Source organism: Eumetopias jubatus, unplaced genomic scaffold (genome assembly GCF_037043125.1).
Source record: "Eumetopias jubatus isolate StellerSeaLion01/CBP00866 unplaced genomic scaffold, mEumJub1_p1.0 scaffold_13, whole genome shotgun sequence".
NCBI lineage: Eukaryota > Metazoa > Chordata > Mammalia > Carnivora > Otariidae > Eumetopias > Eumetopias jubatus.
Window position 1 is genome coordinate 45,862,031 of NW_028274819.1, and position 27,187 is coordinate 45,889,217.

Sequence of the window (27,187 nt, forward strand, 5' to 3'; positions counted from 1 at the left end):
TGATGCCTCAGGTTGCGGGCCTGACAAATCAAACCCCCCTGTGCATGCTCTGGGGGAGAGGTCCTCTTGGACACTGAGGGCAGGAATCCTTCAGCTCCAAGGGTCATATAATCTTGATAATGTCCTGCCACAAATGAAACTTCTCTTGCCTACTAGTAGGTTCTCTATAAAACTTCTGTATGTTTATGCATCACATTCACCACCAAAGAAAATCCTAGTAACTCTGCTGGTTACTACTATCTCCTCCTCCCTTACTGAGTGCCCAGGTGGGGTGTGGCTCCCTTCATGGGGCAGAGACACCCACGCCACATTTAATCATAGAGGGATGGTGATGGGCATCATGACTTTTTGCACAAAGAAAAGCCAAATGATGAAAAAAAAATGTTATTAGCTTTGAGTCTCACTCGAAGAGTTATAGTCATACCTTCTTATAACTTAGATTTATGACCTTTATTGAGCCTAAGAATAACCATGAGAAAACCGACACTGCTTTTAGATATGCACTATTAGATGCTAAAGGTTTATATAATACAATGATAAAATCTGGGCATATTTCATAAGTAGCAACATGGAGGTGGCTTTTTAGTATTTCACCCTGAAATGAGGACACACAGGCTATATTGCAAAGCTCATGGCCATTCTAGACGGATTTATACTGGAGTGTCCCATAGGCAGAGGGGAAAACAGTGCAGATGGAAGTTATACATGACCTTGAGCCTTTGCTTCTTCATTGGTTAAACTGAACAATAAGACACACAATATAATAGTAATAAGCTACTGTTTATTACGCAGTGATCACATGCCAGTCAGTGGGCTCCGTGCATTACATGGGACATCACATTTAATCCTCATGACAAACTCACCAGTAGGTTTGCTTATTGTCACCACCTGATAGCTGAAAACAACAGAAGTTTAGAAGATTAATTTTCCCAAGCTCACAGTTAGTAAGTGGCAGAGCCAGGGCTTGAACTCAGGTGAGACTTATCCTAAGCCTGGGCTTTTTGCTGCTTGTATAGCACTCCCCCCCTCCTCCTCACTCCTTCCTTCCTTCTTATGGGCATGAAAGGTAAGTCACATCCCTAGCACATTGCCTTGTACCTAGTAAGTCATCCATAAAAATGAGTTCCCTTTTCTCCTTTTTTTTTTAAAGATTCTCTTTATTTGAGAGAGAGAGAGAGAGCACAAGTGGGGGGAGAGGCAGAGGGAGAGAGAAAGAGAAATGCAGACTCTCCGCTGAGCAGGGAGCCTGAAGCGGGGCTCCATCCTAGGACCCTGGGATCATGACCTGAGCCGAAGGCAGATGCCCACCCGACTGAGCCCCCTTCCCTGTCTTCTTGACCACCTTTTTATTGATATGGACACTTGAGTCTAGAGAGATTTATATAAGTGCCCCAAATTATATAATTAATGGGTAAACTGGTGCTATAATGCAGATCTTGACTTCTGAAGAATTCATTCATTTGTCCATTTCATCCATCCATCCATCCATCCATCCATCAATTCATTCATTCATCTAATAACACCTATTTATTGAATAGGTATTGAATACTGCTTTAGGTACTGGGGATACAGTGACAGATAATGCTACATATCATGAGAAATTTGGACATAGTAAGGCATAATGGCTGCCATCTCTCTCTTTTTTTTAAGACTCTTTGGAATCAGATGGATTTAAAGAGCTAGAATAAAATAGACCATTAGGAAACTCCTGCAACAACAAAGCAGCAAAAAACTACTCTGGGAAAATGCAGAAGGGAGGGTTTTCCTGGTCAGGATGTGAAGCCGGCAATGTCAGCAAAGACATGGGGATGGAACAGAAGGCAGCAGAAACAGAGATCAGGCACGGCTAAGGGGGATGGAAGGGTGCAGGGTGAGGTCTGGGCATGTCTGAGGATCTCATCATAGAGGCCACTGAACGTCATGCTAAGGCTATTGTACTTTATGAGGGACATGCAAGGTGGTGGAGCAGGATAATTTAGGTCAAGTTTTACACAGAAAGGATTAAAAGGGAGAGAAATAAGCAAGATGTTATTCTTCCTTAGGTTTCTTGGATGAACGAATGAATGATTGAATTTATAAACATGTTGAGTACCAACATCTTCTAAGTAATGTTCATGGTGCTGAGGGGCAGGGATGAATAAGCATTGGTTTCGACTCTTAGGGAAACAGGGAGCTTGCAGGTCAGTGGGGAAACCCAACACTGCACAGCCAAATAGAATACAATGTGTCCCCTTGCTATGACAACACTGAAAGAATCAAGTATATAGACCAGAGATCATATAGAACATAAAAGTTACTTTAAACTCAGACTTGGGATTCAAGTTGCACTCTTCCACACTCCATTACCTGGGCTTGAACACTTAGCGTAGCCTCCCTGAGCCTCAGGCTTCTCATCTGTTACGGAAATGCAGCGGGATTGACTGTGCACACAAAGACCTTAACGCGGCCCCCACACATGGTTTAAGCTCAGTAAGTGGTAAGGGTCATTTTCCAGGATGCAACTGAAAGGGAGTCTGAATCAAACAGACTATGAACAGTTCAGAGTGAAGAGACCCTCCTGCACCTTAGCCCAGCACCCTAGGGCTGCAGAGGTCTCTTAGCTGCCATGTGTCTTCACTGGGCTCTTACTACCTTGCACACAAGGTGGTCTTTCCACACTGGCGGTGGTGAAGTCTGATGACTCTGTGTTCTATTTGTACAACTGATCTTTTCCTTCACCTGAGTGAAGACTTTCTATGTATCTTGTTAAATATCATCTTGTTTATTCTGTTTCATCATAGGGGAATCTTTTGAATATTTTATCTAGCTGACACAGACCTCGCTTTGGGATTTCTGCAGAATTGATAAATGGGCATCCTGGACCTTTATGCAATATTGAAAAACAAAATGTCAGATGGGACTGGACCAAGAACAGAGCCATCTGGCCCATCATCAGGGACCCTTCTCAGGCTTCGGGTAAGGCTGTTCTACAGACTCTAAATGCACCCGATCATCCAGCACACGTCTATGTTTTGTCCATGAGGCTGTTACAGGAAACTTTGGTAAACTAATTTCCTGAAATCAAGCTTCACAATGTCTGCCATGTCCATTGGCAACTGCAAACCTCACAACTCCACCCAGAAAAGGAAATGACATTTGTTTTCACAGCTTCTCAGTAAACACCAGTGGTTCCTAGTAATCTCTAAATTTCTTTCTAAATATTCACGATTTCTTTAATAATCCTTTCTAGAATTTTGACAAGGATCAGAATTCATATTTCTTTCCCATGTGATGTGAAACATAGAAAATATAGTGGCCTTTAGTCTTGGGTTCTGGAATTCTCCATGGGTTTCCAAAGACAGAGGTTACATCTACCAGTTATTTCAAACACCGGGAGGTTAATTTGGTTCATTCAACAGATTCCGATTGAGTAATGCCACACGCAAGACACTAATCTATATACCGTCTTTCACCTGGGCTTAGAAACCTGAATTCATTGCTCTCACCTCATTTTTCTCACCTAGATTTCTCATCCAGATTCAGTTCCCTCTTCTAGATGTGTTTAACATTTCTAGATTGCGGACCATTTTCCTTGATAAAGAAAACATAAAAGCTGAGAGTTGGAAATTCTGCCTTTTTTCATCATGTAACATTACACCATCTGCCTGAGCACTGGGCCTCTCCTTTCCTTGTTCTCAATCCAAAAGAAACAGCTTTAAAGGCACTATTTTGCTGTCTTTAGAGTTTTGTGGTTTTTTTCCCCCCAGATTCAGCTTCTTTGCTGCATTATACCCACAGGTTCTAGCCAGACTTTTATCCTGCATTACATGTTTCCTTCTTAATTTCTCTTATGTATCCTGCTCATGGTCCATGAGAGTGTCGCCTATGCAGCCGTACTGATTTCTACTGATGCTGTCAACAAACACAAGTTGAACTGAATCATTCCATTCAATCTTCTTTTTTTTCCCATGAAATAATTTACAGTAGTTTTTTTGGAGTCTTCCTTTCCTCAACAGTCAAAATCACTTCGGGGGCTGTCTGAACTACCAAAATTGATCCATTTTCCTGTTGATGGATATCTAAGTTGCTCTTCATGTCCTGCTCTGGAATATACACTTGCAAATGAGCTTCTTGAATAGTATTGTATACAAAGCATCGGTCAGTTTCACAGCAGAAAGCCAAAGTGTTTTCCAAAGAGCTATGACTGTTTTTACTCCCACTAACATTGAATAAAAAGCTCCCCTGGCTTCTTATCCTTGCCACATCCTTCATATTACCAAGTTTTATAAATTTTGGTAATTTAATAGTTTAAAATAGTTTCTCATCATAGTCTTCATTTGCATTTTCCTAGTTACTAATGAGTATTCTTTCTGTGAAATATATTTTTTATTTGCTTATTTTTATTTTTTAATTTCAATTCATTTATTTATTTTTTAATTTCAATTCAATTAATTAACATATAATGTATTATTCATTTCAGAAGTAGACGTCAGTGATTCATCAGTCTTATAGAATACCCAGTGCTCGTTACATCACGTGCCTCCTTAATGTCCGTCAGCCAGTTACCCCATCCCCCAGCCCCCTCCCCTCCAGCAACTCTCGGTTTCCTACCGTTAAGAGTCTCTTATGGTTTGTCTCCCTCTCTGATTTCGTCTTTATTTTTTCCTCTCTTCCCCTATGATCCTCTGTTTCGTTTCTTAAATTCCACACATGAGTGAAATCATATGATAATTGTCTTTCTCTGACTTATTTCGCTTAGCATAATACCCTCTATTTCCACCCACATCGTTGCAAATTATTTGCCTATTTTTATACAGGCAGATATTTGCTTCTCTATTTCTTATTGATTTGTAAGGGTTCTTTACATAGTCTAGAACACTGATTCTTTTTTGGTTATATTTGTTGCAGATGTAGTTTCTGAAGTAGTGGCTTATCTTTTCTTTTCCTTTGTAGTGTCTACAGATTACCAGCTTGAGGTTAAAAAGATTCTTAACTTTTCAAGTTCCATTTTTCATATTAAATCTTTAATCCTTATGAAATTGATTTGTTTGTATGATGTAAGGCTCAATTTCATCTTTTTCCTCTGTTGAAAACCACTTGTCCCAGAATCACTTATTTCCTGTGATCTGCAATGCTACTGTAGGCTTGTGTCAGGTTTTTGTATATGTGAGATTATGTTTGAGTCTTTTGGTGGCTTTCAGTGAATCATTAAAATTGGCTTCATAAAGGTTGTGTACATTTTTTGTTTGATTTTCTCCTAGGTACCATACATGTTTATGCTAATGCAAGTGACATCTTTGTTCTTTCATTTTTTAATTGCTTTACGCTGAGATCTAGAAATGCAATTGCTTTTTTTATTTTAAGCTTATATTCAATCACCGTCATATAGGCTCTTCTTATTTTTAATAATTTGTGCATTTTAGGGGGCTTCTCATGTGGATAATTCTATTATCTGGAAACAACAAAAATTTTCTTCTTCCCTCCCAAACCTTAAGCCATTTTCCCCTTGTCTTCTGTACTGGCTATGGTCTCCTGTGCCATGTTGAATAGAAGAGGTAATTATTCTTATTTCTGATTTTTAAAGAAATGCTTCTAATATTTTACCATTTAACAGTGATGTTTGTTATAACATTTTCAAAGATATCCTTCAAACTAATTCTATCCTGTTCTATTCCTTTTTTGCTAAAAGTTTTTGTCCCAAATGAGTGTTGAATTTTGTCAAATGATATTTTCTTCTTATATTGAAAAGACCATATGGTTTTCCTCTTTCATTTGTTAATATGGTGATTGTTAAATCACCCTTAGTTTGTCAAATTTTAAAGTTAATTGCATTAAATATCATTTATATTCTTTTATTTTTTTTGAATCTGCTCTATCTATGGTTATGTCTGCCCCTTTCATTCCTAATCTACTTATTTCTGTCTTCTATTTTATTTTTAAAAATCATTTTAAGAGGGTTGCTTCTAGTCTTTGATTTATCAGTGTTTTCTAAGAACCAACATTTGGCCTGCTTGAGCCTCTCCATTTTACAATGACTCTCTTTCATTTCCTTCTGCTTATTACCTTCTTCCTTAGGTTTATTTTGTTTTTGCTTTTTCTAAATTAAGTTGGAGGCTTAACTCATTAACTTTCAGCCTTGTTTCTTTTCTAATAAAAGTATTTAGGGCAATACCTCTCAACAGCGCTTTCACTGCATCCCCTGAGTTTTGATCTACTGTTCTCCTTTTCATATTTGGTATATTTTAAATTTCCAAGTATTTTTAGAAATATATATTTGATTTTTTCTTTGATCCATGAGAAATATATTTTAACTTCCCAAATGAAGGGTTTTAAAAAAACATCTCTTGACTATTGACTTCTAAGTACATGGTAAGTACATGGTACTATAGGTTGTGGTCTGTATAATTTAGGTTCTCTGAGATTAATTTTATGAACTAATATAGTTAATTTTTATAAATCACCATGTGAACGTGAAAAGAATATACATTCTCCAATTAGGGGTAGAGGATTTTGTAAATGTCTTTTAAATTAAGGTTATTAGTTGCATTGTTCACATTTATACTAATGTTTTCTCTGCTTGACTATCACTGAAGGATATACTAAAATCTCCTGCCACAGTAGAAATTCTCCCTGTAGTTTATCTCTTTTTTTGTTGTTGTTATATATACTTTGAGCCTATTATAGTCGATACATATACATTTAAAACTGTGATATCTTCTTGGTGAATTGATCATTTAAAAATTATGTAGTAATATGGGGCGCCTGGGTGGCTCAGTTGGTTGAGCTTCCGACTCTTGGTTTCACTCAGCTCCTGATCAAGGTCCTGGAATCAAGCCCCGCACAGGGCTCCTTGCTGAGCGCAGAGTCTGCTTGTCCCTCTCCCTCTGCCCCTCCCCCGCGACTTGTGCTTTCTCTCTCACTCTCAAGCGCAAGGATAAATAAAATCTTTTTTAAAAAATAAAAATTATGTAGTAATTTTATTCCTGTTTACTCCTAATCATTGTATTGGTATTAAAGGCTATTTTATCTGTTTTTAATGTCATTATCTCCAACTTTTTTTCTCATTTCTTAAATATTTTGGTTATGGAGAATTTTAAACACATTACCCCAGCTTTATTTAGTTAGTATATATTTTGCCATCCTTTTACTTTAAAACTTGTTGTATATTTATATTTTATATGGATTTGCTAAACAGCATACAGTTGTCTTGTTCATTAACCTTCATTATGATTACTGAGATATTTGGACTTGCTTCTGTCTTACTTTGTGCTATCTTTTTTTAAAATGTTCTTTTGTTTTTATTTGGAATTGAGTTGGGATTTTTGTTTGGCTGATTATTATTTTTTAAAATTTCTTCTCCCTTTGTTTCCTCCAACAGATTTGGAAATTACTGATTTTATTTCTATTGTTTCAGTGTCTACATTTAAAATTTAAATAGGTATTTTTAATACCTTAACAAAGTTTAAACTAATCATCTTAGCCTTCTTTTAAACAATATAAGGGCCTTGGGACACTTTACTTCCAATCATTCAACTCCAAACGTATATCTATTTTAGTCCAATACTTCAGTTCTGTTTTAAAAATCTGTATTATTTTATATCAACGTTTATTTGATTTACTTACATGTTTATTTTTTTATTCACCATTTCTTTTTTCATATTTCAGATCATCCTTCTGTGTATCCTTTTCTCCTTAAAGTATATTGTCTAGAATTTTGTTTATACATAGTTAACTCTATTGGGGGGGGATGAACATTTCTTTATTATGCACTTGTTCTTGAAATACAGTTTTTCTGTGTCTACTGTTCTAGCTTGAGAGTTATGTTTTGTTTTTAGCTGTTTGACATTATTACTCCACTGTCTTGTAACATCCATTATTGCTGTTGAGAAAAGGGCTGTTAGTAAAAATTTCATTCCCTTTTTAGATGATTTATCTTTACTCCATATCCACTTTAAGATCATCTCTGAACTTGATGTTCTACATTTTCCCTTGTTGTGCCAAAGTAAGCGTGGATGTATTTCAAATTTATCCTGATTTCTGTATCCTGGAACCTCTGCATCTATAGATTGTCTTTCGTCCATTTGCAGAAAAAGAAAGCTAACATTTATAAATGCTTTGTTGTCATGTTTCATCCATTATCTCTTCAAAGAATACACAACCTTAATTTTCTCTGTTCTCTCCTTCCAGGACTCTGAACATATACCACACACACCTTCTCGTTTTATCTTCTGTGCCCTCAAACCATGCTTTCTTGTTTTCCATCTCCTTCTCTCTCTGTGCTGCATTCTGGTTCATTTCCTCAGATATACTGTCCAATGCACTCATTCTCTCTACTGCTGTGTCCAAGCTGCTGTGCAGTATATTCAGTGAGTTTTTAATTTCAATGAATACATTGTTCATTTTCAGACTCTTCATTTATTTATTTTTTTAAAAATCCTTAAAAAAAAAAAATCCCTGGCCATTTTCTCAACTTTTTACTTGAAAAAACTTAAACCTAAAGGATTAAGCATTATATTTAGTTGTTACATTTCTTTAGTCGCCTTTCATCTAGAACAGTTCCTAGATATTCCCCCGCCTTTTGTTTTTTTATGGCATTGACATTTGTGAGTTATTTTGCAGATTGTCTCTTAGTTTGCAATTGTCTGATTATATCCTTACGGTTAAATTCAGGTTAAGCATTTCTGCTGCATAAGTGATGCTGTGTCTTCTTGGTACCTCACAGCAGGAAGCTCATGATGTTACATTTGACTGTGGTTACAGCTGGTCAAGGTGAAGGTGGTGCTGCCTGTCCACCTCTGCAGTGTTTTTTTCTGCTTGCTCATTTTTCTGTGTAATCTATTTCTGTAAACGTTTGACACAGAGACATAGCATATTCTGTATTTAATCATTAATAACCATTGAAGTTCTTGGCCATTTAAATTTGTTGTTTTGGTCATTCTTAGTGGCTCACTTCCTTGCGTTTTGTAGGATTATTTACCAAGCATCATCTCATAGTTTATTGAACTTATTTGGAATCCAGAGAGCAAAAACTAAAGCATGGTTTCTTTCATAGAAGATCTATACTTGTTTTTCAGGGAGTTAGAAGAATTGACATAATGTGGGACCCTTGAGGTTAGCTTCCCTCCTTTTTGTTAGTCCCAAGGCTTAAACTTTAAAACTGCTGATATTTAGCCTCAAAGCAACCCTGGATTTCTTTTTTATGCTTGCTTCCTTCCTGGCACGTGTAAGTTTCAGCATACTTTTCTTTTTCTTCTCTTCTTTCTTCTTGGCCTTGAGAGGTTTACCTTGCTTACTTGGGAGCCTAGCCGTATTTTGGAAAGTAGACTTGTGGTGAATGGCCTGTTATAGCATCTAGTCCACTGTTCTGCTGCTCCACGCTTCTCGGACACTGCATTCTGTATTTCTGGCGGAGTCGGCCACTTGGTAATCTCGTTTCAAATATTTTTCCAAGTAAAGATCATTATGACCGTATTTTTTAAATCTCAGCGTTGCAAAGTTAACCTAACGGGTCATCACAAGCATTAAAATAAGAAGGAATGGAAAGTACTAGTCTTTTATAGGTAGCAAAATTCAGTATTATTTCTTGACGAATTGTATTCAATTATATATTTATATGTACTAACTTGTGATATAAAACGCACGTCTTGCTGTTGTCATGGTGGTTTTATGGTGTAAAGCAGTTCCTTAGGGCACATAACTCTGAGACCTCAATGTGCCTGGAATCCATGCAGCGGAGAGGACTCAAGGTTTCTTCTTCAGGAAGAGAATCTCAGGCTCACCCTCACGGGGCCCATCTTTGTTGTAAGGCCACTGACTTTCTACAGGGTGGCCACTGAGACTGGTATCTGAGGGGAACACACAATCAGTGGATAATTCCTATTTGTCGAGTAAGGCAATCTGCAGTAGACCCTGCGCATCCTGCACGTCTCTGCTGAGTATGCCAAATGGAAAGGCGCCACCATCCTCCAGCCCTGAGCCATTCCTGCAACCAGCCAAGGAGATGATTCTGAGAAGATCAGGATCCCACAGGGTGACTACTGTATAATGACTTGCTTCCTGGGAAGGGGCTGGCTTGTTCAGTGCTTGCTGTAAAGGCTGCCAAGTACCCTGCCCTGAGCTCCTGGGCTGTTGCACCATCCACTGTGTGCACAGCCACCATCTGGGCCCGCCAGGTCAAACTGCAGCATTCAGGTAGAGGGCAACTTGTACCGTGCTGCGTTCCCGCTTCTTGCTGGCCTGTGAGTAAAAAACTCCATGCTCTGATGCACTGAATTTCACTGTGTTACTTTCAGCACAGAGAGTTGCGGCAAACCCATTGAAATTCCTGGCTTGCTTAGCCATCAACTTTGGAATCTTGTTACTCCTGGCCATTTTCTATGAATGGTGTCAGGATTCAAACTCACAAGCGTCTGATTCCAGTATCTGCGTTCTTTTCGGGACACCTCATTGTTACATTATCAAGGAAAGTATTATTTCCTCTGTGCCTCAGCAGCCGTCAAAATAAAAACCACAGAGTGTAAGCCAAACTACTTCCCTCTTCCGGGCTAAGTTAGGCTTGCAGTTTTTCTTGGCATAACACGTGCTCCTGCTGCCACCTACCGGCAGCCTCACACATCCTGCTATTTCTTCGCAAACTCAATCTTTGCGAAGGAGAAGCCATCTGGCTCTTTAAAAACCTTCCAAACAAACAAACAAACAACAAACTCAATGCACACAACCAGCTGGTAAACCTTCCCCAAAAGTTGGTAGAGCTATAAGGGAAAAGTAATTCCCATATACCTCCCCTAGGGACAAATCTTTTTCTCCTTCCAAGCTGCTCTCAATTTCATCAGATTTCACCTGCCTCCACGTACTGAAAGAGAGGACAGATTCGGTTATCCACACCATCTAAATTTGAAGGGTGGTCTCCTGCAAAATTGGGGAATTCCCTGGCCCTAGCACTTAACACTGACCACTGCATCGCTAACAAAGCAGTGGGTAACAGTGCCTTGACCAAGAAGAGTCTAGGTGGCTGGCAAAGCTTGGCTTGTTTTCCTCAGAGAGGGCGGGGCCCAGGGCAATCAGGCACATCTTGAACCTTAACTCTGGGCAGCTAGGAGCACTGGGGGAATCCATTCCCTTTTCCAAGGACATCCATCCGTAACACTTCTCCCTGCCTCCCAACACCCATTCTACAGGATATCATGACTTATCATCTAGGTGGGTGGTTGGATTTTTGCTTTTCTTTGTTTCCCTTTCCTTGACAAAATGGGCAACAACCCTTCCCGGGGGTGGGGGAGTTTATTTCTAACTATTGGGAAGAAAGAAAGGAGGAATTGTTGTCACGACAATTAGGAGCTCATCAAAGCTTCATTTTGCTCATCAGCCATCATTGCCCTCCGTCCTGCACCCCCGCATGTTCCTCTAGTTCAATGCCCGCCTAATGAATAACTCCTAGGAACAAAAGAGCCTTTCAGGCTGGCGCACGTAATTATTAGAGGAGCCTTGCATAACTGTCACAGACTACTCATGTTTTCAGGCCTGTCTCTAAATTTGGTTATTCACAACCTTTATAGCTCAATATTATTGCCTAACTGTGATCATTTTCTAATTATCCTAATAATACCTATTAAATAATTCCCATTAAATCACTTGAACCAGAGCGGTACAAGCCAGCTCAAATACAACTTAACCTAATAAGCATTGGTCATTCATTAAGCACCAAGGCAATCTTTTAAAGGGGCTGAATAGAATATTAAACTGCAAAGGAATATTGTTATTGCACAAATGTTATTACAAGTTGGAGTGTATTAATTTCGACGCCTGGTTTGCACATCTTCCATTTGGTTTCCTTTGGGGCCGCTCCCCTTGACTCGACTCTTCCAGGCTCCAGCCCCACGTTGATCTGCATCTGTCACCCACACAAGGACAATCAAGGGAGGGAAAGGCCCATGAAGGGAACAGGGGAATTAAATTACTAAGGATGTAAAGGGAATGAAGGGAATCCATCTTCTGGCTGGGTTGACACACCTTTGAAAACAGAAGTAGGCTTTCTTCAGCTGATAATTCAAAATAGCCTTTCTGTACACTTGGGGGAGAGGGAGAATTTCAGAAGCTTGAGAAATGTGGTGCCTAGAATTTAAATTTCAAGCAGCAAAGATGAGGCGAGTCACTTCTTTCACAGGGCATGTGTGTGGATATTTAAGAGTACTTTGTACAAATGATATCAGGTGGCTTTTGTTGAATGCCTGCAACGTGGTAGGCACTCTTGGGAGGCACTCTGCCCACCAATGCCCTTAATTCTCAAAATGCCCTGGTAATGGTAAGGATTATTAGCTCCATTTCTCACATAAGGAATCTGCAGCCCAAAAGGTTAAGCGATTCTCCCAGGGTCACGCAGCCTAAATGCAACGGAGCAGAATTTGCACATGGGGTTCTTGGATGCCTTTCCCCACCAGGCCACCCTGTCTCCCCAGCAAACTGAAATGTGCCCCAGCTTTGCTGGCTTATCCTTTCCATTTCTAAGGCTCTCGCTGAAACCTGTGGATTCCCAAAGACCAGTGCAGAGCCTTCTTGATGGGGAATCTGGCCGTATGGCCAACAAGAAGCAGTTCAATGTACTGAACGTCCCAGCAACAGCTGTAGAGACGGGCAGGGACTCTCACTCCAGGCAAGAAACAGTTACTATTTTTGTCATGAAGTCTACTCCTGATAGGTGGATTTGGGTTATCTTTGCAAGGAGATGCACTGTGTATTTTAGTAAGGAAAGGAACAGAGGCACCTGGGTGACTCAGTCAGTTAAGCATCTGCCTTCAGCTCAGGTCATGATCTCAGGGTCCTGGAATTGAGCCCCATGTTGGGCTCCCTGCTCAGCGGGGAGTCTGCTTCTCCCTCTGTTCCTCCCTCGCTCGCGTTCTCTCTCTCTCAAATAAATAAATAAAAATCTTAAAAAAAAAAACTTACTAATTGTCTATCCCATGGCAGATGCTGTGTTAGGACTTCCACATAAATCGTTTTAGCCAATCCTCACCACAAATCCAAAGTATGATGATCACTCCCACTTTACAAACCAGAACCGAGGCTCAGAGGGAGAAAGTCAGACCCCAGCATTTCCCTGAACCACGCCGCTACTGAGGCTCACACTGCGGGGACCCTCACTTGGTTGTGACCTTGCAAGGCTCTGGGAGCGATTCTCCCAATTTCACCCACGTGACTCTGTACAAACTTCAGGCCTCACGAAGTCCAGGTCCACCCCTGCTGCTAGCATCACTCTCAAATAACTGAACTTTTAAGAGGATTAAAATCCCAACCTTCCGCTATGTTGTTGAACAAGTACCATGTTGCTTAAGCGATTGCACACAGAGATATGTTTTCAGGGTCTGGTTTTTCACACGTGGTATCCAAAATGCAGAAGGCTAAAGACATCCCATCCAAAAACTAAAGAGACAATACCACCCCCCCCACCCACTAATTCTAAGGGCCCCTCCAATTCACTAGCCATAAACTAGTGCTGGGCTGGCTTCCAAAAATGTAGGTTTCTTTAAGCCATCCCTCACCTTGGAATCCTTTGCTGACTCCTTGTTCACTGAGGCATTTCACGTCTTTTCACATTTGGCCTTTGCAGGTGCCATTCCCTCTTCCAGAACAACCTCCTCACCTCCTAGGTGAATAGGTGAATTCCTATCCTTCCTGTGGTTTCCATCATCATGGATCACCGCTTCCAGGTGCTTAGCCTGGGTGCCCTTCTCCCCAAGGTCAGTGAGGAAGCTCGTGATGGTGTTCCACATGCCCCCGTCCCCGAACGCTTGTTCCTATCACTATACCTGTCCTTCTGTAGGGCGGTCTATTTGTTTACGTGTCTGCATCCTTCAGTGGACCGTGAACCTCTCAAAGGCAGACACTGGGCCACGCTCATCGTTATAGACCCACTGTCTTCATGTCCCCCACACGGTAGGTCTTCACCAGAGGAATTCTGTTTGGATCTAAGAGTCGGAAGCTATTGGTGGAACACTTACCATTTCTTGTACCAGGCAATACACTAATTTATTTTCTTTATATATATTTTATTTCTAATTTCTTCTCTAATCCTTGTATCAGTTCCAAAGGAAACCATAAATATCCCCATTTTAGAGGAGAAAACGAAAGGTCATAAAAGTTTAGAACGTGACCAGCCCAAGGGACATGGCTAGAAAAGGAAGAAATGAGGACTTTGAGTCCAAGTCTGGGCTTGGACTCACTAGTAACGTTGTCTGAATGGTTCTCCTGAATTTCTCATTGGATTGCCAAGAACATTCACACTTGCAGAAGTGAGACTGGGCAGGCCAGAAAGCCAGGTACAAGGCCCACAGGCTGACCAGGACCCTAGGAATTTCAAATTGGACCATCAGTTTGATTTTGGAAACCTGCGTTAACAGCTCCATGGGGTGACAGCACGGCTGGACCAGCACTATCCTCAGACCATGGACGTGGGCCCACACCCACCTCTCCCATCTGCCAGGCTTCCTACCTGCTTCTCCTCTCAGCGCCTTCTCCAGCCTCATGCCTCGGATCTCTGAAGCCCTCTGGCGCTCCTCCACCTCCTCCAGCTGCCTCTGGATGGCCTGCAATGCCAGGATTGTGTGTCACGTGGGGACTCTTGAGGGCCAGAGTCACGTGAGGGGGCTGATTCTGCTACTTACTTTTTAAGAAGAAGAGGCCCTGTCCCGTATGAGGTCCCTCCTTGGGTAAGGACCTCTGAATTCCCAGACAACTAGATCTTGATGTCTCCCTTCTTTAGTGTGAATACATAAAGCAAGGAGTCTGTCTATAAGCTCAATCTGCCCCCACATAGACATGAGGACGGTCGTCTTTGACCAGGCCAACCACACAGATGTGCCCTCAGGCAGAGGATGCTGGGCTAGGTGGGTGGTTCTCATGGCTCCCAGACTCTCTTGAACCTTGGCCTCTGACTATGGTCATGGCATACACAGAGCAGCAGCCTCTACTCAGAGTAGGATGAGGTTCTGGGGGCAAACACAGAGCACGGTCACATTCTATTTTCCCAAGAAGAGCCAGGAGATACTTCCCGAGAAGTTGGTCTGGAGCAGGAGACCCCGGGCCAACTCCCAGGGCCGGGTGTGCCTTGCTCGGCATGTCTAGCTCCCATCCTGAGCTGCAGATTGCACCTCTTCTTTCCCTGTACCACAGGGTGAACACCCAGGGGCCTCTTAATATGCAAGTGTGCAGTGGCTGTGAGTGGCAGATTATGAAGACAAGACCCTGTGAGGGACAACCTCACACCCTCCCTAGACTCAGCATCAGCACCTATTCACATTTGGGTTTGCATTTACGCTCTTAGTTTCCCTACTGGCTATTCTCTCCTGTCTGTATAAGGAAGGAAAATGAGGGGAAAGCCTCTCCCTGTATACATTCTGTTCCCCAGCAGTTTCCTCTGCTTTCAAACAGCATGCTGCCAGAAGGCGCATCTCTTGGCAGAACAGACATCGCACCTGGCTGGACAGGGACATGAAAGGAGCCGGCAGCTGTCTGGGCAGGTAGAATGTGTGTGTTCTTCCTCCTTTACCTCACTGCAGCTCTGTCTCACCCCCTCTCCTCCTTAACTCCACATCTTCTCGGTCTCCCCTGGATTCAGAGTACAATCACTGAAGTACCTCCAACCCTGTGAAGAGACACGAGCTGGGGTCGGGCCTGAGCAGCCACCTGGCTCTCCTCAACCCAGCTAAACATAAAACCCGTCCCGGGGTTTAACATACAATCTGAAATAGATGGGAATTCTATGTAACGCCACCATAATTTCATGCCCTCTCTCTCTTTTAAAGACAATTCTATTTTTATAAATCCATCTCTTGATGGCAGGACGTCAAATCACTCATGGAAGGGAAACATTTGAATGACTTTATGACTGACTGTCATGCATTTATGGCCATATGGTTGTTACAGACTGAATGGTTCCCCCCCACCACCCCAAATTCATATAGTGAAGCCCTAACTCCAATGTGACTGTATTTGGAGATAGGGCCTTTAAGGAAGTAATTAAGGTTAAATGAGATCATAAGGGTGGGCCCCCAATGCTGTGGGACTGGTGACCTGATGGGAAGAGAGACATCACTCTCTCTCCACCTGGGCATAGAAAGAAGGCAGTGTCTACAGGCCAGGAAGAGAGGCTTCACCAGACACCAGTCCTGAAGGCACTTTGATCTTGGGTTTCTAGCCTCCAGAACTAGGAGAAATACATTCCTGCTGTTTAAGCCACCTATTCTGTGCTATGTTGTTGTAGCAGCCGAGCAGACTAACACAGTGCTCAGTCTTCGGAAACCAAGGATGAAAATCTTGAAGACTAGAAGGGGCTAGCAGATGAGGCTTCGAAAGGCTATCATGGTCCTTATCACCACCTGCGGTCTGGAGGGAGCACGTAAGGAGGGGGGCTGCCAGTCTGCCCATCTGTATCCTAAAGGCTTATCTCGTTCTCACAAGGCCAAGTTACAATGTTTCAAGGAAACCTGTTTCAGAAGTTGAGAGGGGACAGAGGCACTTTGTGGGGATTTTCCCTGTCTGCTAGGTGAAAGGGGTGACTCCCTTGTCAGTCACTGTGAAGGGTAAAGGAGTTTGGGTTAAGCGGCTTCCTTCCTCAACAAGACTACATGGCTAGATAAAGGGGGTAACTGCAGAAAGGAATAGAAGGGAACATTGCATGAATACAAGTGGTCACTCTAAGTCCTTCTGTCCTAAAACCTCGATATTCTTCTAGGCTAAGTCTGGGGTCCTCAGGGACGTGGAAAATGCCTTGACTTTCTGCTTCCTTTGCCTGTCTGTGACAGATGTGGGCAGACCCACTCGGGCAGAAATGTTAGAGCTAACAATCAAGACAGGGAATCTATATTGAAATACTAGATTTTTATGTTTTTGACGAACCTTGGAATACAGACAGCTCCCGATAGTTGTCAGCTCAGCAGGGACACTGGGAGGAAGTCAGGGGAAAGTTGTATCCTCACAGAGGACAAGACTAAGTCCACTGCTATGTGGCAGTCAGGGTTTGGGATGGTTCCCATGGCCATGTGTTGGCCGTCACTCCAGGCTCACTTTGCAGGATACATGTTTGCAGAGGGAAAGGCAGTTGGGAGTGGGCCAGCTCAACACCTGGGCTCCTCAGGCCCCTGAGTCCCACCAGGGATGAGTCAGGGCTTTAGAATGGCCACAGATCTGGTCATTCAGAGAAGAGAGACTGACCTTTCCCCGAGACCGCCTCCCCCAGTACAATAGAGACTTCCAAAGGGTTTTCCAATCCAATTTCCAGGTCCCAGGCCCCAGGTTCACTCATTCAAGTCAAGTTTGTTTTCTGACCTGAGCTTTATGAAGTCTTTTCAATTCTTCTTGCTTAACCAATTGTTTTGTTGCTTTCTCCAGCTTCCTTCTTCTTCTGAGTGTCTTCCTCTCCTACAAAAACCAAAAGAGAAGACAAAACGTATCTGAGAGAAATGGGGTTGAAATCTGCAAAATAATGACAAAGGTTTCTAGTTGCTCCAACCAAACCATTGCTTAGCTTCTAGAACAATGACGTCCAATAGAACTTCCAGAGATGATGGAAATGTTCTATATCTGTGCTAAAATACGCAAGCCACTAGCCACCTATGGCTACTGGACATTTGAAATGAGCTAGCATGAATAAGAAACTGAATTTCCTGGGCTTGTAAAATCCAGAACACTCAAAATCGATGCACTGAAATCTTGATGGTGTCACTTCCAGGTTTGAAACACCAGAGAAAGGAGCAGTTACGGTGTGGCCAGATTCCCATATTGGAAAGCAGAGGAAACACTTCTGGCTGCAGAGAGAGCAGGGAATACCGGTGGAGCACTGGGCCCGGGCGCCTCGCAAAGTTGGCATCAAAGTCCAGCTGAGCTGTGTGAGTTTCAGCCTGCCACACAACTTTCTGAACTTCAGAGCGATGAACATGATTGAGTGCCTACCTTGGAGGGATGTTATAAGAATTAATTGAGAGAATGTGCGTCATGCCCTTCCTAGAATACTTGAAAAAGATATGGGATAAATACATAAATACCATGATTTTTATTATTAGTGGCATAATTATTAGATCATCATATTATTAGATTATCATATCAAATTAGCATGATTATAATTTACTTAAATCAATTATTTTTCCTATGTTTACAGAGTAAATGTTCAAATTGAGCTAGTTTTACTATGAGTTTGTCTTCTTGGAGCATACTCATCCACTTTCTACATATTAGGTTAAAGATTAGAGCATGCTAGAGATTTCTTTCTAATGCTGGCAGAAACAAATATGGAATTAAAAATTTGTTACAGCTAGCCTGGTGCCTGGGCATTCAGTATCTGTGGTTGAACTGGATGTTTGCCCATTAAAGGGAGTATAAATCCACAAGGGAAGAATGGACCTAATAGGCGTACCCCAGATTCTGCCAGAGGAATCCAGGTCCATGACGGAGGTCAGAGATTATGCCTGAAAAGCGCCTACATTTGCACGGCCTCGTGGATTCTGGTCATTCAGTCACCCATTCCATGGATACGTATGGGGAGACCATCATGCTCCTCAGCAAAGCAGCCAGTTTTGAGGCCTCAGAGTGTCTACAGATTGTCAGTGAAAACATTTATCTTGATGAAATTTCATTTTTCTAGAATTCTCCTTAGGATCTAGAATCATAAAGATCTTTTTCATCCTTGGAAGGAAATTCTAGCTCTCAGAACTGAAACTTATTCCATATCATATCATCTCTATTTCTAGGCGATAACTTCCAGATTGACTGTCAACCACTCTGAACAGAGGGCCTGGGCCATTTGGGGTGGGGGTGGAGCCCCACCATTAGGCAGTCTGAATCTTTCTGGAAATGTTAGGGCAGAGGGGCATGGTAGAGATCACTCGTAGTTGTTGCCCAGAGACTGTCTAACTCGATCTATACACAGACTCACAAATATCTCTTGAGCTTCCACTATATTAATTTATATAATAACTCCCAGCACATCCTGAGTGCTATATGGCAGATATTACACTGATTACTTCACATGTATCAGCTCATTTATTCCTCAAATTACACTTACATTATGGATACAAGGCAATCAAATCTTGGACCAAAACAACTTGCCCAAGATGGCCCAATTAGTCGTTGGCAGAGCCAGGAGTTAAGCTCAGGTCACCTGAATCCAGCATCCACATTTTCAGCTGGTCCTCATGGCCTTTCCTATGCCAAATACTGCACAGGCACATCAAGGACCCCTGCCTTATAGAAATGTCAAGGTTTCCTCCTAAATTAAGGCCATTTAATATAATTTCAAGGGGAGGGGTGTGCCTTGACAGCATCACACCATCTTAATACGTCTAAGCAGCAGAGCTGCCAAACCCTTCCTGTTTTATCAAGAGTCAGCAAACCAGAACCTGGAGGAGGAAAGAAAGTCACTATTGCCTTTTATTAGAAGATGTTGATACAGAAAAGAAGGGTGATTTGTTCACAAATGCTCATCCAGTCTTATGATGAGCCAGGCACGGTCCTTATAGGCTCAATAGTGGCAATGCCAGCACAGAGAGGCAAGGAGAGAGGCTCGGGGCGAGGAAGGAAAAGATGAAGGACAGAGAAAGGGAGAGGTCTGGCAGGACCCTGGACGAGTGCCTGCCCCAGTCTCCCAGGTCCAGGCCTGGCTTTGGGAAGGGAGGGGTGGGGAGGGCTGAAGTCAAGGGGAGGGGTGGAGTGTTCACATCCTGTCTCGGGTTTCCTGCGCAAAGGTTCATTTGAACTGATGTGGGCTCTGTGCCAAAGGACTGGGGACACACCTGTATGGGACAGAAGAGATAAAGAAACCAGAGGGGGGAAAAAACCCTTGTTCCTTCAGGGTGGGCCCTTGGGAAGTAGTAAAGAAAGAACTTTTGGCCAGCTTCCCTTCCTGTAAGAGTGGTCAGAGGCCAGGTGAAGCAGGCAAGCTTTTCCACACTGCAAGCTTAAGTGCTGACAGGCTCTGTTCTGGGCCAGCAGGAGGACAAGGAGCTACTTGCAAGGCTTGCCCTCGATCTCATGGTCTTGCTATTTGATGTGTTTGGGCCATTCCTTCTCTTATTCCCCGTGAGTGTTGGAATGGCTGTTAGAAGGGCTGATGAATGTCTGTATTCATTTGAATACAGACTTAACTCAAGGTCACTTAAGGGGCTGAGAGGGACAGGAACAAAACCCCAGGAACCAACATAACACACCAAATTCATTTGTGTTGAGTACTGAACTAATCAGAGATGCCCACAGTCAGAAATGAGAAACGCATACATATTCTCTTTCATTTGCATTCCCTCCCTCTCTCCCTGTCTCTCCCTTCCCCCCTACACACACACACACACACACACACACACACACTCTCTCTCATGCTATGTCCCAGCCCCCTCCTGACTTGCTCTAAGCTGGGCCGTGGGGAGATAGAACCCCCGAGTGACTTGAGATGACACCAAATTTCCCAATGCCAGCTATGGAAAAGTTGAGTCTAAGTAAATAAATTTGGTTCTCTCCCTTTCTCCTCAGGTCCTCACTGCTCCAAAAAATAAACACTGTTAGCACAGTGAACTCCTTGTCTGTTCTCCTGGGAAGCATTTTAGGTCCAACCATTCATCCCTCAGTCCCAGTGAAAATGCTCCAGCCCCAGTGGATCAAGAAAACAACAGTGAGGTTTGGTTGTGGGATGTGTCTTCATGTATGTGACACATAGACGCATTTAAAGATGTACACCAATGTTTGCATTTTTAAAATCTATGGGTATGGGAGTTGTTTGAAGTGTTTTCCAGAAATACGTTCATGAAGCAAAGAGAACTGCCATCTCCCTAGCCAGCACGCAGCTAGTCCCTTCCACAGCAGGGACTCTTGGAGTATCCATGTCTAGATGCAACTGCATGGTTCATTTCATATTTCTGATTAGAATAAACATAACATTTTCCATGCAATCTGCCTCTAGTGCTTCTTAAATGAAGCTGTGTTTCCCCCAGGGAAATATGCATCTGCTTATTGTAATTTTTTCGATGGCTTGCTTGTTGGACCACATATTAAACCCACTTTAAGAGCTACAGTCACCAAATGATTTTAAGTAAATATGTCTGTTTTTTTTTTTTTTTCTGCCAGTTGGAGTCTCTGAGAAAGGCAAGCTTCTAAAAGTTAAAAAAAAACAGATCATTCTTGGGGTGTTCCAGGTAAAAAAGCGAGTGCTGTCAGATGCAATGAAACACGCTCCTCCTAACGAAAAACCACTGCCACTGTAGTCCACATCGGGTCTGAAACCTGGATAGTAAACGGCCCCCGCAAGCAAGGCCCTCTTTGGTTGGCCAAGTGTTGTTACCTTTGACCGTAAAGAAGGCTGGGGATGAAAATCTTCATCTGCAGAGGAGGGGCTGGTGGAGGAGGTAGAGGAGGCGGCCCCTGGCACCTGCACTCGGATAGGGATGTGTTTGGGACCTGAAATGGGAACAGAAGAACTCACTGAAATCCCAGCTTCTTTTCCTGCCTCACGATCCAAAGCTGCCTCTCCCTCCACCCTTCTTACCGCATTCCCTTCCTCCCTGCCCTTCCCTCGCTGCACCTGCCATGAGCAGGAGGAGACAGAACCTAAGGGCAACTGAAAATTTGGCCCTCCACGTTAATTACATTTCTGGGTCCCTGCCAAGGGCTTTGCAGCTCTCCTTTCATATTAAAAAAAAAAGGCATTATGCAGAAATCAATTAATTCCTTAAATACCATTTATATGGTGTGTTGCCTAGAACGCATTCAGAGATGAAATCTATTATTAAAATGCTTGTCTGAAGTTAGCTGAGTTACCTAAACACTCGTGTAAGATTCGTTCTGCAGAGTAATTGAATGCAAGAAAGTCAGAGCCAGCTCTTAAACAAATCGCCCTTCTGTGGCTCACAGCATCTGGCACCCATTTTTACTACATGACATCTGCTCAGTATAAAAGAGCTGGCGTCAGAATGTCTGGTCATAGAAAAAAAAAATCCCAAATGTAATCAGAAGCAAAAGGACTCTAAGCCTAAGGTTTTATCACATAGTCTCATGCAACATAAATATTTCATTAATTATGGCTAAACAAATGCCACTTTTATTTTCCCAACTTGCAGATATTATCACATCATCGAAGTGATGATTCAAATGCCAGGAAAGGCAGTTGAAGATAGGGAGGGCTCAACAATGCAGGGCCCAGGGGAGAGCCGAAGTCCAGGAGATCTGCCAACCTCTGAACAAGAGGTAGATGGTTAGAGGCGGCCAAGGGCCCATGTTCACTAGAATCTCTTTGTGATCTAGCTGGGGACCGTGTGTGGTAAAGTCCTCCAGGTGCCACAGGAGGCTTTTATTCTTCTCAGCAAGAACATCTGCCCCTGCACATCATCCTGATGCAGAGTTAATGAGTAATGTCTGGATGAACCCATGCTGGATGCTGACTATCACAACCTGTGAGGACTCCATGAGAGGAAATGTATGAATCGCTGCTCTGCCGTGGCAGCCTATATCCAAAGAGGAATATGTGTGGGGTGGGGAGGGGGACGGAGAAGCAATTCCATGTGACTCACATTCCCTCCAGCCTGCCTTTTCCTCCCCGTAATTTCCAACGATTTACCCCAGTGGGAGAGGCCAAGTTTTAGAAAATAAGGGTAATTTCAACCTCCGGGAGCACATTTACATATGCTGTTATTCAAAGCAAAATAATGCAGAACATCTATATAATAGCACAGCCTCCCTGGGGAAGGAGTTAACTGTTTGCCACTACAATTTGCCAGATGGGGAAGCTCAGGTGAAGAGAGCATCAGAGGGCAGCATAGTAATGGAAGGAGGCACCATTGGTGGTGAGCTCAGATTGTCCTCCAACTCTGGCTACTAGGTTACTATGGAGGAATGTAGTCATGGAGTATTCACTTCCTAGTGTGTGAGCCTGAGGAACTAACTTCACCTCCCTGAGTTTCTGGAGCTCACAACTTCTAACTTGCAGCACTGTAGTAGAAGAGCAAAGGTAATCGCTGGAAAGAGCCTGACACGGTGCCTGGTTCATTGGAGATGCCCAAATAAATCTCGTTGTCATCAGCCGCAGCAGCAGCAACTGCCTCATCGTTAACATTGATCCAAATCAACAATACAGCAATATTAACAACACTGCCTAATTAACCTTCATTGTACAGAAGTAGAATAACCTAAAGTAGAAACTTCCAAAAATGAATATAATAGTTCCACTGCATCTTATTTTGAAATCGAGAAGAAAATATTTCCAAATATAATGCATTTCCTAAACTTCTGGCAAACGTTATATATAGTTACCTCTGAATCTCTTCCCCTTTACTCTCTTCCACCACAGAACCACCGATTCCAGAAATTTACTTTTCAGTTGCAAAGTTAAAAAAACCTTGGCAGCATTGTTCCACCCTGGCTATAATGGAGTGACTGATTCTGGGATTGATATCCCACCACAAAGCACTAGAAATCAGGACAAAATCCACGAAGCAGCTGTTTCCAGACATTGGACAACAGGCAGTGCAGAACTGTGATAAATGTAAGAACAGAAGCAAATGAAGCCCTACAATCACACTAGCTTCCTCCCTAGAGGCACTTTCCAGGCCACAGTGCAGGTAGGAAGAACCTAAACAATATAGCATGTTCGTTGAGTTGAAAAGACAGGAATCGAGTTTGAGTGAGTGGAGGCAGCTGGAATGTGTCGGGGGGGGGGGGGGTAGAGGACAGAGCTATGCAGAAAAAGCACATCAGGAATAAGCACAGAAGTCCCCCTGAGTCTATTGCTTAATAGTAAACTTTAGATTCATAGAGAGAAATTGCATGAGGTTGGGCCAGTGACTGTTGGAAAATTACAGGGTAAATAGCCTCTAAAGCTTTTTACAGTATTGGGAAATACTCAAGTTCCACCCAGCTTGGGTAGAACAAACTTTGGGGGCATTAGAATAGAGGCCACAGAAGAGTCATACTTTAGTAATAGGGATAAATTAGCCATAGGGTAAAGGTTATTATAAACTGCCCCAAATAAGCTTAAAAACAAACTTGAAAGAAACAAATTGATCTTCAAATCACACTACTGTCTGCCAAACATTTTTACTGTTTATATAACATTCTTTAAATGAAGAAACAAAGTCTAGACACCCTACAATGTAATCGTCACCAAACCTAGCAGCCAGAAAGCAATTACTAGATTGCAAAAGAGCAGGACAACGAGCTCATCATCAAGAGAAAAATCAGTTAATAAAAGCAGGCTCAAAGATAATGGGATTAGCAGACAAGGATTTAAAAATAACTATTATAAATGTGCTCAGGAATTTAAAAAGACAGCATGAACAGAATGAGGAGGTAAAAAATATAGAAAAAGAACTAAATGGAACCTATAAATATGGAAAATACAAAATCTGAAATGAAACTTTCACTGGATCAGCTTAATAGTAGATTAAACATTGCAGAGGAAAATAGCCTGTGTAATTAAGTAACAACAATAGAGATTATCCAAAATGAAACACGGAGGGGAAAAAAAGACTGAAAAACTGAATAGAACTTCAGTGATCTGTGACATAATATGAGGTGGTCTAAAATATGTATGATTGGCGTGCTGGAAGGAGATGGTGGGAGATAGAAAAAGTCATTTATGTAATATTGTTGAAAATCACACAAATTTAATGAAAATCGTAAGTTCCAAGAAGTTCAATAAACCAGAAGCAGGGTAAACATAAAGAAAATCATAGCAAGCCTCACGATAATAAATTTACTGAAAACCAGAGATAGAGATAAAATCTTAAAAGCAGACGAAGAAAAATGATATATTACATACAGAGAAACAAAGATAAGAATGTCCATGGACAACTCATCAGAACTTAAATAAGCTAAGAGATAATGAAACATCATTAAAATGCTGAAAGAAAAGTCTGTGAGTTTATAATTCTATATCCAGTGAAATGATCCATTCAAAATGAAGAAAAAATAAAGGCTTTAGGATAATTTGTTGTTAGCAGACATACATAAGAAAAATGTCAAAAGAAGTTCTGTAGCAGAAGGAATATAACACATGGAGTGAAGAGCTCCAGAAATAGTAAATATAAAATAATTTCCCTTTTGGTTTTTAACTTCTTTAAAAGATAATCAACTAGTGGAAAGAGCCAAGATGTCCATCGACAGATGAATGGATAAAGAAGATGTGGTATATATACACAATGGAATATTATGCAGCCATCAAAAGGAATGAGATCTTGCCATTTGCAACGACGTGGATGGAACTGGAGGGTGTTATGCTGAGTGAAATAAGTCAATCAGAGAAAGACATGTATCATATGACCTCACTGATATGAGGAATTCTTAATCTCAGGAAACAAACTGAGGGTTGCTGGAGTGGTGTGGGGTGGGAGGGATTGGATGGCTGGGTGATAGACATTGGGGAGGGTATGTGCTATGGTGAGCACTGTGAATTGTACAAGACCGATGAATCACGGATCTGTACTTCTGAAACAAATAATGCAATATATGTTAAGGAAAAAAAAGAAGAAGAAGATAGCAGGAGGGGAAGAATGAAGGGGAGTAAGTCGGAGGGGGAGACGAACCATTAGAGACGATGGACACTGAAAAACAAACTGAGGGTTCTAGAGGGGAGGGGGTGGGGGGATGGGTTAGCCTGGTGATGGGTATTAAAGAGGGCACATTCTGCGTGGAGCACTGGGTGTTTTGCACAAACAATGAATCATGAAACACTACATCAAAAACTAATGATGTAATGTATGGTGATTAACATAACAATAAAAAATTATTTAAAAAAAGATAATCAACTATTTAATGCAGGATAGTGTGAAATAATAAGAAATATATAATTTGGTCTCTGTCCCCAATTCCCACCAATATTTGGTCTTTGACTCCAATTCCTGACACAGAGCTCCTGAAACACTTGTCATTCTGAGTGAAGAGTTCCCAAGTCCCTTGAAACTTCCCATGATAGGAGCACCTTTTGTTCTAATGAAGTGACTCTTGGTGAGTTCCTGGAAGATGGCTGGTCATTAGAGAGACCAAGCTGTGACTAGAAAATCTCAAAATCATTAGAAATTAAGCAATATTTTTCTGAGAACCAATGGATAAAGGACAAAATAAAAGTAAATTGAAGCTGATGGGATAAACATATGGCATAACAGGGGCACCTGGGTGGCTCAGTCATTAAGCGTCTGCCTTGGGCTCAGGTCATGATCCCAGGGTCCTGGGATTGAGCCCCGCATCAGGCTCCCTGCTCAGCAGGAAGCCTGCTTTTCCCTCTCCCACTCCTCCCGCTTGTGTTCCCTCTCTCACTGTCTCTCTCTCTCTCTCTCTGTCAAATAAATAAATAAAATCTTTTTTTTAAAAAAAGAATATGGCATAACAACATAACTAGGATGTAGCTAAAGTAGTGATTTGAGGGAAATTTAGAGCTTTCAGTGTACACACTGTGCAAAAGAAAAGTTGAGAATTAATGCCATAAGATCTATTTCAAGAAGCTAGACAAAGAACCAACAATTGAACCTAAAGAAACAAAAAGGAAGAAAACAATCAAGATAAGAACAGAGTATGAGAGACAATAAAAACAAAGCAGAAATAAAATAGAAAATTAACAAAGCAAAAATTTGGTTCTTCAAAAAGATATAACATTGATGACTTCTAAGAAGAATGATTAAGAAAAAAGAGAAAGAAAACACAAATTACCAACATTGAGGATGAAAAGTCCTCCAGAGTATTCAAGGAAGCTATTATACAATCTTATGACAATATATTTGAAAATTTGGATAAAATGGACAAATTCTTTGAAAAACATGACTTACCAGAACTGACATAAGAAGAAATAGAAATTCTTAATACTTACATATCTATTAAAGAAACTGAATCCACAATTAAAAACTACCCTACAAAGAAAATACGAGGCTAGATGACTTCATTTGTGTTCAAATGTTTAAAAACCAAATAACACCAGTGTTAAAACAAACCCTCTTCCAGGGAATAAGAAAAGATGGAACACTTCTCAACTTGTGTTACAAGCTAACACATAAATTTGAATCCAAAACCTGACAAAGATATTGCCAGAAGGAAAATTTCAGACCAATAATCCTCATAAATTTGAATCCAAAACCTGACAAAGATATTGCCAGAAGGAAAATTTCAGACCAATAATCCTCATAACATAGCTGCAAAACTACTAAAAATGATTAGCAAATCCAATATAGTGATACATAAAAAGATGATACATTAT

At 41.6% G+C, this 27,187-nt stretch overlaps 1 protein-coding gene across 3 annotated transcripts in view; it reads right to left on the minus strand.

Moving 5' to 3' along the window:
• Nucleotides 1-27,187, minus strand: part of MICAL2 (microtubule associated monooxygenase, calponin and LIM domain containing 2) — a 221,529-nt gene that overhangs the window by 11,189 nt on the left and 183,153 nt on the right. For all 3 annotated transcript variants that reach the window (XM_028116797.2, XM_028116796.2, XM_088018025.1), the window contains 3 exons: nt 21,293-21,408; nt 17,299-17,391; nt 14,465-14,558 (listed from right to left, as the gene is read on the minus strand). In XM_028116797.2, the coding sequence (XP_027972598.2) occupies nt 14,465-14,558; nt 17,299-17,391; nt 21,293-21,408 (303 nt within the window). The remainder of the gene's footprint in view (nt 1-14,464; nt 14,559-17,298; nt 17,392-21,292; nt 21,409-27,187) is intronic.